This window comes from Sinocyclocheilus anshuiensis, unplaced genomic scaffold (genome assembly GCF_001515605.1).
Source record: "Sinocyclocheilus anshuiensis isolate Anshui unplaced genomic scaffold, SAMN03320099.WGS_v1.1 scaffold906, whole genome shotgun sequence".
Taxonomy (NCBI): Eukaryota; Metazoa; Chordata; class Actinopteri; order Cypriniformes; family Cyprinidae; genus Sinocyclocheilus; species Sinocyclocheilus anshuiensis.
In genome coordinates, this window is record NW_015540937.1 from 125637 (window position 1) to 135538 (window position 9902).

General features: G+C 36.7%; 1 protein-coding gene across 3 annotated transcripts in view; it reads right to left on the bottom strand.

The window, feature by feature from the left end:
- gria4a (glutamate receptor, ionotropic, AMPA 4a) overlaps window positions 1-1040 on the bottom strand; it is a 99156-nt gene extending 98116 nt beyond the window's left edge. For all 3 annotated transcript variants that reach the window (XM_016487601.1, XM_016487599.1, XM_016487602.1), the window contains exon 1: window positions 779-1040. In XM_016487601.1, the coding sequence (XP_016343087.1) occupies window positions 779-851 (73 nt within the window). In that variant the 5' untranslated portion in view covers window positions 852-1040. The remainder of the gene's footprint in view (window positions 1-778) is intronic.
- Window positions 1041-9902: the final 8862 nt, after the last annotated feature.

Consider the following 9902-nt stretch of genomic DNA (forward strand, 5'->3'; position numbering starts at 1 on the left):
GCTGCAAATCTGGTGAAATGGGAAACTTTGATCAGACTCAGATGGGAAGAGGTCATCCCACATCGCACCAGAAAGACAAGACTGAATACTGCAGTGATGCTCTGAACTGGTGATGAAAGGTACAAAAGCGCACTCAACATGCACTTGACCACAGTCTTCATCATGATGACCACAACTCATGCATGCTAAAGTACTCTAAACCCTTGAAAACATAATCCCACCCTAATAACACTGCACATGCAGAGAATTACACACCAATCTACAACCATTAAATATCACATTTAAGAAAATATGCTCAAATAGCACCACATTTTGGACACTTTGCAGGGCTGTAACCACAAAAGACACTGTCCCCCTCATTTGTCCCCTTTGCGTTCAATGAATTGTCCCAATTTTAAAAATAGTGGTCAACCAGTATGTGGTCTGATTTTTAAATTTTAAATTTGATTCCCATAATCTTTTGCTTTTAAGTTAATTGGTTTAAGGCATTTGGTGCTCAAAAGCACCTTTTTTAGGGTCCTTTAAGGAGAATAGTGCAAGAACGAAACCCCTAAACCCCAAAACAAAGAGGCATTACAGCACACAAGGCTCTTTAGGCAAAAAATAGCTTTAAACCCTATTTTAGACTCATATCTCTGTGTATTTGTATAACGCAGTGTATAGATTACTTATTGTGAATTATTATGCACTATATGCACACCGTATCTGTTGCACTGCGATATTCCTCGTGGGGTTTATAAAGTGCCCATCTAGCCATCATGTTAGAAGTGTAACTCACCGATTTGAACACTGCTGGGAAAAGCCCCTTCACTGAGTCCCCACAGCAGCGGAATCAACACCAGGATCCGCATTCTGTCCGAATCAGAACCCGTCTGGACTCATGGATGGATGGATGGAGACGAGATAGTGAGACGGGAGAGAAATGAAAGGAAATAAATGGGTAATCTCGCGAAGGGAGTTTCAGCAATCCATCCTACAGGAAATCCGTGTGTTCCCCGCAGTATCCACTGGAGAGAGAAGAAGAAGAATCTGTCCGGATGAACGCGCGAGGGTGTGTGTGTGTGTGTGTGTGTGTGTGTGTGTGAGAGAGAGAGAGAGAGAGAGATGCGGGCTCACTCCTTTGCCTTTGAGGTCTTCGGCTTTTAAGCTGTGTTTGCTGAGGCAAGTACCGCTGTTACAACTGCTCATACGGCTAGATATTTAAACAAACCCCTAAGCATACCAATTAAACTTGAGCTTATAAATCATCCCGCACTGTTTGTGCTCCAGACGTAAATGATTTTCCTCAAACCATGTGTCTTTACTACACGCGCCTTTACTTATAGAGTGACCAGACGCATCGTTTTCACCTGCTGGACCAGAAGACAATCCCACAGGAGCATATTGAAGGAGAGACCCCAGCCACAAACAGAATATCAAAGTGTGACTTGAGGGTTGATTTATTGGACTGGAAACCAACATCATAGCGACCACACAGCAACACTAAAACACTCACTTACGATAAATTGAAAAGTTTGTAATATTCCTAGAAAAGAAAAAAAACATTAAATGCAATATTAATATATATTTAAGATTAATTAGATGTAATAATATATATATATATATATATATATATATATATATATATATATATATAAATTAAATTTTAAGATTTTCAATGACGTTTCAAAGAAATAAAATGTAACCGCATATATATTTCAAAAACATTACATGTACATTTTTAAGATTCATTCAATTGAGTGATCTTCAGAAACTTTTTTAAAAATTTAATTTTTCTTATTATATAATATAATTATTATATAAATGAAAATAATTATTATATTAACTATTACGTGTTTAAAAAAAAAACTAATGTTTTTTTTTACTATTTGATTAATTATTGAATGCTTTTAAATAGATTTTTATTTATCGGACTCAATCTGAGCGAATCACCCAGTAACCGCTTAGCAACGCCCTGAGATACCGCCTTGTATCCCCATTCATGAAGCCGCTCGCCTCTTTTATCAAGTCGGGCGCCGCATATCCGTTGCATTAATACGTTTCACTGATAAGAGCACGAGCTGAGCTGCTGAATATAAATATGTCGCTCATGCAAGACGCGCGTTCTTTGCAAACATTTTCAAACATGCACTAGATGTTCGTCTTTAACCCTTGCGGCGCGTTTCGCACCTTGTTTTTATCATGGCGTTTCACGTTAAAAACCGTTCAACTCTTACAAACGCGCCGCGAGCCCCCTGCGTTCAGTTCCGTCCCAGCGCGCTGCGTCTGTCTACTTTTTGAACGCAAGAACGCGTCCCGCGTGCGTTCTTTACAGACACAGAAACATGGTGTTCAGGGGTTAGTGCACACTACTTCACTCTCCTTCTGTTCTCTTCTTATGTCTTTCTCTTGCTTGCAACACAATATGAGCCACATTTTATTTTCAGCTTCAGTAAGGCTGAACAGAATAGAACAGTGTATCAGTGTACAGTAGAAGAGAATAGAACAGAATATAGAAAAGTATAATAGAATGGCATTGTATAGAGTATAATATAATAGAATGTAACAGTGTACAGTAGAATAGAATAGAGCAGAACAAAGAACAGTAGAACTGAACAGAGTTATACAAAAAATAAAATAACAGAACAGTGTACAGTAGAATAGAATATAAATAAATAAAGAACAGGTGAATAGAATGGAGTTATAGAGAAGAATAGAATGGAACTGTGTACAGTAGAATAGAATACACTAGAACAGAATACAGAACAGTAGAATAGTGTGGAGTTGTATAGAGAATAATGGAATGGAATAGTGTACTGTATAATAAAATATAATAGAACAGAATAGAGAACAGAATTGAATGGAGCTATATAGAGAATAATAGAACCGAAGAGTGTATGGAAGAATCGGATATATAGAACAGTAGAATAGAGTGGAACTGTATAAAGAATAATGGAATAGAACAATGTACAGTAGAATAGAATATAATAGAAGAATAGAGAATGGAACTGAATGGAGTTATATAGAGAATAATGGAACATTGTACAGTAGAATAGAACATAATAGATCAGAATATAGAACAGTATAATAGAATGGAGCTATAGAGAATAACAACAGAACAGTGAACAGGAGAATAGAATATAGTAGAACAGAATAGTAAAATAGAATGGAATTATACAGAGAATAATAGAACAGAACAGAATAAGAACAGTAGAATATAATGGAGTTATATAAAGAATTTTAGAATAGAACAGTGTACAGTATAATATAATAGAATTGAGGAGAGTAGAATATAATAGAACCGAAGAGTCTCTCTCTCTATATATGAAACAGAGTAGAAAAATTAATAAAATAAAGTGTAAAAAAAAATAACCGTTGAACCGTTTTAGATGTTACACATGATGCACATATAGCTAGCTTATAACAGAATAGAGTAGAATATAATATAATACAAGGATATAGAATTTTACAGTGTATAATAAAACAGGATAGCAAATTTTACAAGTGCAAACACCCTGGAGGTGCAGTGACACTTAGCATGCAATGTAGTGTAAACACAAAGTACAGTGTAAATGGTATTTGTGCAGGTAAAGAGCTCTCTCTCTCTCTCTCTCTCTTGTCCTCTGACAGAAAACTCTGCCGCCGGAGTATTTGCACGTACAGCCCATAAATCCATTAGGCCGCAGCAGCCAGGATCAGTTTCTCCTCAGCGTTCACCTCTCTAAAAAGGTACCCTCACATATTTATATATTCTCCGGTTAATATACGAGTTGCCGTTTTTCTGCTTTATGACATTTGGCTCGTTTCTGCGGCGTGGGTCTCCACGTGGCCACGCGTCAGGCCGCAGCTGTGTCTTATATTGCCCATTCATAATCGTTACGGCCTCCGGTGGCGCTGACAGACGGATTGTGGAGGCTCCCTCTGTTTCTTTAGAGACTTAAATGACTGAAAATTGTCTCTTGAATGGTTAGATGGTGAGAATATGGTGTATGGTTGCTGTAATCATTAAGAGGAATCAGTGAAGGGTTAGTGTGTGTAATAGTGTGTGATTGTTGCTGTCCGTGGTGCTGAAGCTGGACAGACACTATGTGGAACCACTTGCTTTTTAAATAATAATGAGTTAGTAAAGAAATACATTTTTAAAATTTATTTAATTATGTATTATATTTATTATTCTGTAACTGTAAATATGCAATATTATTTTTCTAAATTAACTAAATATTCTGTTCAACTACTTGCAGGAGTTTTGTAACTTTTCATTACCATAAAAACACACTGTTTTTGAATTCTCTTTTGCTCACCAAGTCTGCATTTATTTCATCAAAACATCCATTAAAAACAGTAATATTGTTAAATATTATTACGATTTCAAATAACTGATTTCTGTGTGAATATATTGTAAAATGTAATTTATTTCTGTGCTCAAAGCTGTATTTTCAGCATCATTACTCCAGTCTTCAGTGTCACATGATCTTCAGAAATCATTCTAATATGCTGATTTGCTGCTCAAGAAACATTTCTGATTATTATCAATGTTGAAAACAATTGTGCTGCTGAATATGTTTGTGGAAACTCATTTCAGGATTCTTTGATAAATAGAAAGTTTAAAAGAACAACATTTATTTGAAATAGAAATCTTTTGTAACATAAATGTCTCTACTGTCACTTTTGATCAATTTAATTTACCTTTGCTGAATAAAAGTATTAATTGCTTTAAAAAAATCCTTCTGACAGCAAAGATTTGAACAGTAGTATATACTAAATAAATGTATGAATACAAATTTTTGTGTGCAAAATTTCAAATACATTTAAAAGAATACATTGTTTAATGTTTTCATTGTACAAAAGTCAAAACTAATTATAAATATAAATAATCAGATATTTTTTAATGATTACTTTTCTAGTTACAATTAAATATGTATTTTATATTTTGCTTACAGCATATATTTTTCTTTAGACTATTAGAGTGTCAGACTCTGTTCCATGTTTTGTGTGTGTCCTGCTCCCCATGTGCCTTCCCATGCCCGGCGTCTCCTCGTTCCTCGTTTGTGTGCATCGTGACAGAACAGCGGACCAAAACTGAAAGTGAGCGGCGACTTCTCCTTGCGTTTGTTTTTCCCCTTTTTTGAAAGTTTTTGTTTCCTGGTTCACCCAGAACCCCCGGACGTAAATGTGGCAAGCCCGAAGGACGTAAATGTGGCAAGCCCGAAGGACGTAAATGTGGCAAGCCCGAAGGACGGGAGGGCTCCAGATCCCCCGTTCCGCCCAGGGAGGGCTCCAGGCCCCATTAATTTCCCCAAGTATTTTTTTTGGGGGGGTAGTATGGCTCCAGCTGTAGAGGCTGAGGCGGGGGCCGGGGCCGCGGCCTCGGAGGCTGCTCCGCCATGGCCTCCCGAGTCCCCTGCTCCGCCATGGCCTCCCGAAGAGTAGTGTTACATGTATAGACCTGTACTTTCTATTAAAAAAGTACATTAAAAATCATAAAATTACAGAATACTGTGGTAAAACTTAAAACCTTTGTGTAATGCATTATAAAGGTATTCATAATGTGCATTTGTAATGCATTATATCTTTTCATGAATAATTGTAACAATTATAATTGTTTGTTTGTCATGTGTTTTAATGCATTATACTTTCTAAGGTGTAACAATGCATTATAAGTGTGGTTACAATTATTCATACAATGCATTATAAGGTGCATTGCAAGGCATAATTAATGCATTAAAATTACTTTTATAATTAATGTAGTAAAGTGTTACTAATATTACCTCAAAGTTACAGTATGTTATCATAGTGCACTAAAGTTTTATTTAGAGAGATGAATGGAAAGTTGAATCCTCCTGATGTCGGAGCACTCGAGGTGTTGTGTCTCTCGGTGAGCTCTTGTGAAGTGGTGTATAGTATCTCTGTCTATGAGGCATTACTTTAATGACTCTCTCAGTGAGGTGTAATGACTCTCTCGCTCTCAATGTCTAATGGCCCTCCTGAGATGTTATTAAAGAACTGGATGGCTCTGATTTTAGGGGCATTTCTTTTTACCGCTGTTGATCATGTATTTCATGGAGGTCGTGGGAGAATTGATGCTTTCGAAATCTCTCTCGCTCTATATTGGTGTTTCTCCACCCCGCTTTACCTCCATCTTTAATACTCTAAAATCAAGCGCTTCCAAAGAAAGCTTTCAAAGGATGTGCCGATCAATGCCATCTGGAGGGACGTATCGGATCCCAGTGCCAGAGAAGAAGAGATTCAATTTATTGATTAGATAAAAAAAAAAGTAACAAGAGCAATTGCTTCGGTTTCACACAATTTCATGAGAAACTCAACACAAAATGGCTCTTCGCTTGCTTTCCCAGAGGAAAGTTGTTGTTTATTTTATTGCTCAGAGGTTGCTATTTTATAGCTCAGGAGATTTTGAGTTCTCATTCATGTTTTATTAGTTATAAACGTTTCCCCTAAAATTACTTTGGTGACAGAATAGACAGAATATCTGTCATACAAAAGCTCTGAAGTAAATGTGAATATCAGCTCAGATCATTTGAGATCGTGATAATCTAATGAGAAATATCTGAGCTCATATTGAGATCTCAGACTTTTCTTTTATGGCTTTTCTGATGTAATAAACTTGCTCTGTAGTTCAGCTGATACAGCATTGCACTTTTATTGTGTTTCGAGTCTCGTGAAACACAATAGAAGAGCTCAAAGACTTGTTGAATCAAGCTAAAATGGCATGGTTGCTTCAGCAAATGTGTTTTACAGTTTTTCTCAATTGCTTTGGCTCAATTCTCGAATTAAACTTTTTTTTCCCGAAACAATAAGTTCAGATCTCTGAACAATTAGCTTCTTGTTCACATCAGATTGGAATTTCTTATTGATTTGAGCAAATTGCAAATGCTTTGGCACATGTGTGCAAACAGTAAGTACAATTGTCTGCAGTTTGCACAACAACTAATTGCATATGGCTTGTTGATCAAAACTGATGAGTTGATTCTCACTTAAACTGTCAAACTCTTCACAACTTCTCAATCATTTTTCATCGTGTAAGCCATCACATTCAAAACGATCCATTCAATTATGAAAAATTGGTATACACGCATGTATATTCCATAAATATCTGACATTGTTTGTAATGTCTGCTACAGTTTTTCTCAATTGCTTTGGCTCAATTCTCGAATTAAACTTTTTTTTCCCGAAACAATAAGTTCAGATCTCTGAACAATTAGCTTCTTGTTCACATCAGGGCTCCACGACTGTGACTAGACTTTATATTAGAGGATTGATGGTGTTGATGAATTCGAAATGTCAAAATTTCCAACTTCAACATAGAGATGTATAGATATGAATGATTGAAGCGATGAGTGTATGACTATGACGTCATGTGAAGTTGCTATTTTGTATGATGATAAAGCCTGTTAAGCAAACTAGCATGTGTGTAAAACACAGTAAACAATACTCTGGTGCTGATAATCATACAGATGCAGAACATTGATAGACTTCAGTGTTGTTATGGTTAACTAAAACTAATCTAATATAACTAAAAATGTTTGTGTTCATTTAAATAAAATATAAATATTAAATCAAAAACAACAAATGTTGAATGATGTTGAAAAATGACATAAAAAAGTTACTAGAAATAAAACATAACTTAAATGACTAAAACTTAAAAATTAAAGTAAAAAATACAAAAGCACAAAATTGACTAAAACTTGAAATTATAAAAACAACGAATTTAAAATACTAATAAATACTGTAATAGCATATAAATCATTGTTATTTTAGTGTAATTAATATACTATAGTTTTTGTTATTATTCTGAATTAGATTTTATTTTTATATTTTAAGTTTTCACTTTAATTTGAATGTTTTAGTCATTTTGTTCTGTTTTATTAATTTTGTTTTATTTAAAATCATTTTTAATATTTAAAATAAGCTATATTTCTAGTATTTTATTAACATTTATATATTAGTTTAAGTTTATTTATTAGGTTAATTTAGTGTTTAAAGTTAAACTAAACAGAAATGAGAAATGTTGGCAACTAGTGTACTACTTTTGTATTTTATTTTACTTCAGTTAATGTTTATTTTATTTCAAGCAACAATCATTTTTATGGCCATAAAAAGCTTTATTTTAAGTTAACTATAATAACCCCGATATAAATTATATGAAAACAACAACAACAACAAAAAAGATTTCTTTGTTGATGATTAAACACCTACAAAGTTGATGCTAACATTGCTGCTTTGTTCCTTTATACAGTACATCACATTTTGAGCAACAGAACGGCTTTCTGGTCAGAGTAGGAATATCCCACATCCAACAGATCCACGTGCAGCCAGACGTACAACTACACATACACACACGAGCGGGGTGAATCTGGCATGTCTGGCATTTGTGTGTAAAACTGTGGTCTGAGTAAGTGCAGGTGCTCATGAATATTCATCAAACGGAGAGAAAGCCCCACTGTCTGAAGCCACACGCCGTTAGCATGTAAGTGAGTGAGGGAATCATACAGACAAACCTCATCGGTAACACATGATCACATTAGTGGAATATGTTGGTGTTAAAATGGAATTCTGTCAATCTGTTTCATTGACCGTCATTCCAGGCAAGCACATTCAGTTTGATGTGTCTCACTCATATTTGTGAGTCATACATAAATGAAACAGGCCATATTTCTGCATTCAAAAAAATCATGACATAGCCTAGTTTATTATTACCTATTTGCATTTATTTGATTTTATTTAAATAATCATATTTTCAAAATAAATGTATTAAAATGGCTTAGAATCAGTGTAAATTTGTCTATTGTTTAAATACATTTATTCAGTTAATAAGAATGAACATGGTTAAAATATGGCTAAAGTGTTGCTATGTGGATGTTAGGGTGTTGCTATGTGTTTGCTAGGCAGTTGCTAGGGTGTTCTGGATGCTGGATGGTTGCTAGGTAGTTGCTAGTGTTTTCTGGATGATGGGTGGTTGCTAGGCACTTGCTAGGGTGTTATGGATGGTTGCTACGGTGTTCTGGATGCTGGATGGTTGCTAGGCAGTTCCTATGGTGTTCAGGATGCTGGATGGTTACTAGGTAGTTGCTAGGGTGCACTGGATGGTTGCTAGGCAGTTGCTAGGGTGTGCTAGATGCTGAATGGATGCTAGGCAGTTGCTAGGGTGTTCTGGATGCTAGATGGTTGCTGGGTGGTTGCTAGGCAGGTGCTAGGGTGTTCTGGATGGTTGCTAGGTAGTTGCTAGGGTGTTCTGGATGCTGGGTGGTGCTAGGCAGTTCCTAGGGTGTTCAAGATGCTGGATGGTTGCTAGGCAGTTGCTTGGGTGTTCTGGATGGTTGCTAGGCAGTTCTTAGAGTGTCCAGGATGCTGGATGTTTCCTAGGCAGTTGCTGGGGTGTTCTGGATGGTTGCTAGGCAGTTGCTTGGGTGTTCTGGATGGTTGCTAGGCAGTTCCTAGAGTGTCCAGGATGCTGGATGTTTCCTAGGCAGTTGCTGGGGTGTTCTAGATGGTTGCTAGGTAGTTGCTAGCTTTTTCTGGATGCTGGATGGTTGCTAGGCAGTTGCTAGGGTGTTCTAGATGCTGGATGGATGCTAGGCAGTTGCTAGGGTGTTCTGGATGCTGGATGGGTGCTAGGCAGTTCCTAGGGTGTTCAGGATGCTGGATGGTTGCTAGGCAGTTGCTAGGGTGTTCTAGATGGTTGCTAGGCAGTTGCTAGGGTGTTCTGGATGGTTGCTAGGCAGTTGCTAGGGTGTTCTGGATGCTGGGTGGTTGCTAGGCAGTTCCTAGGGTGTTCAGGATGCTGGATGGTTGCTAGGCAGTTGCTAGGGTGTTCTAGATGGTTGCTAGGCAGTTCCTAGAGTGTCCAGGATGCTGGATGGTTGCTAGGCAGTTGCTAGGGTGTTCTGGATGGTTGCTAGGCAGTT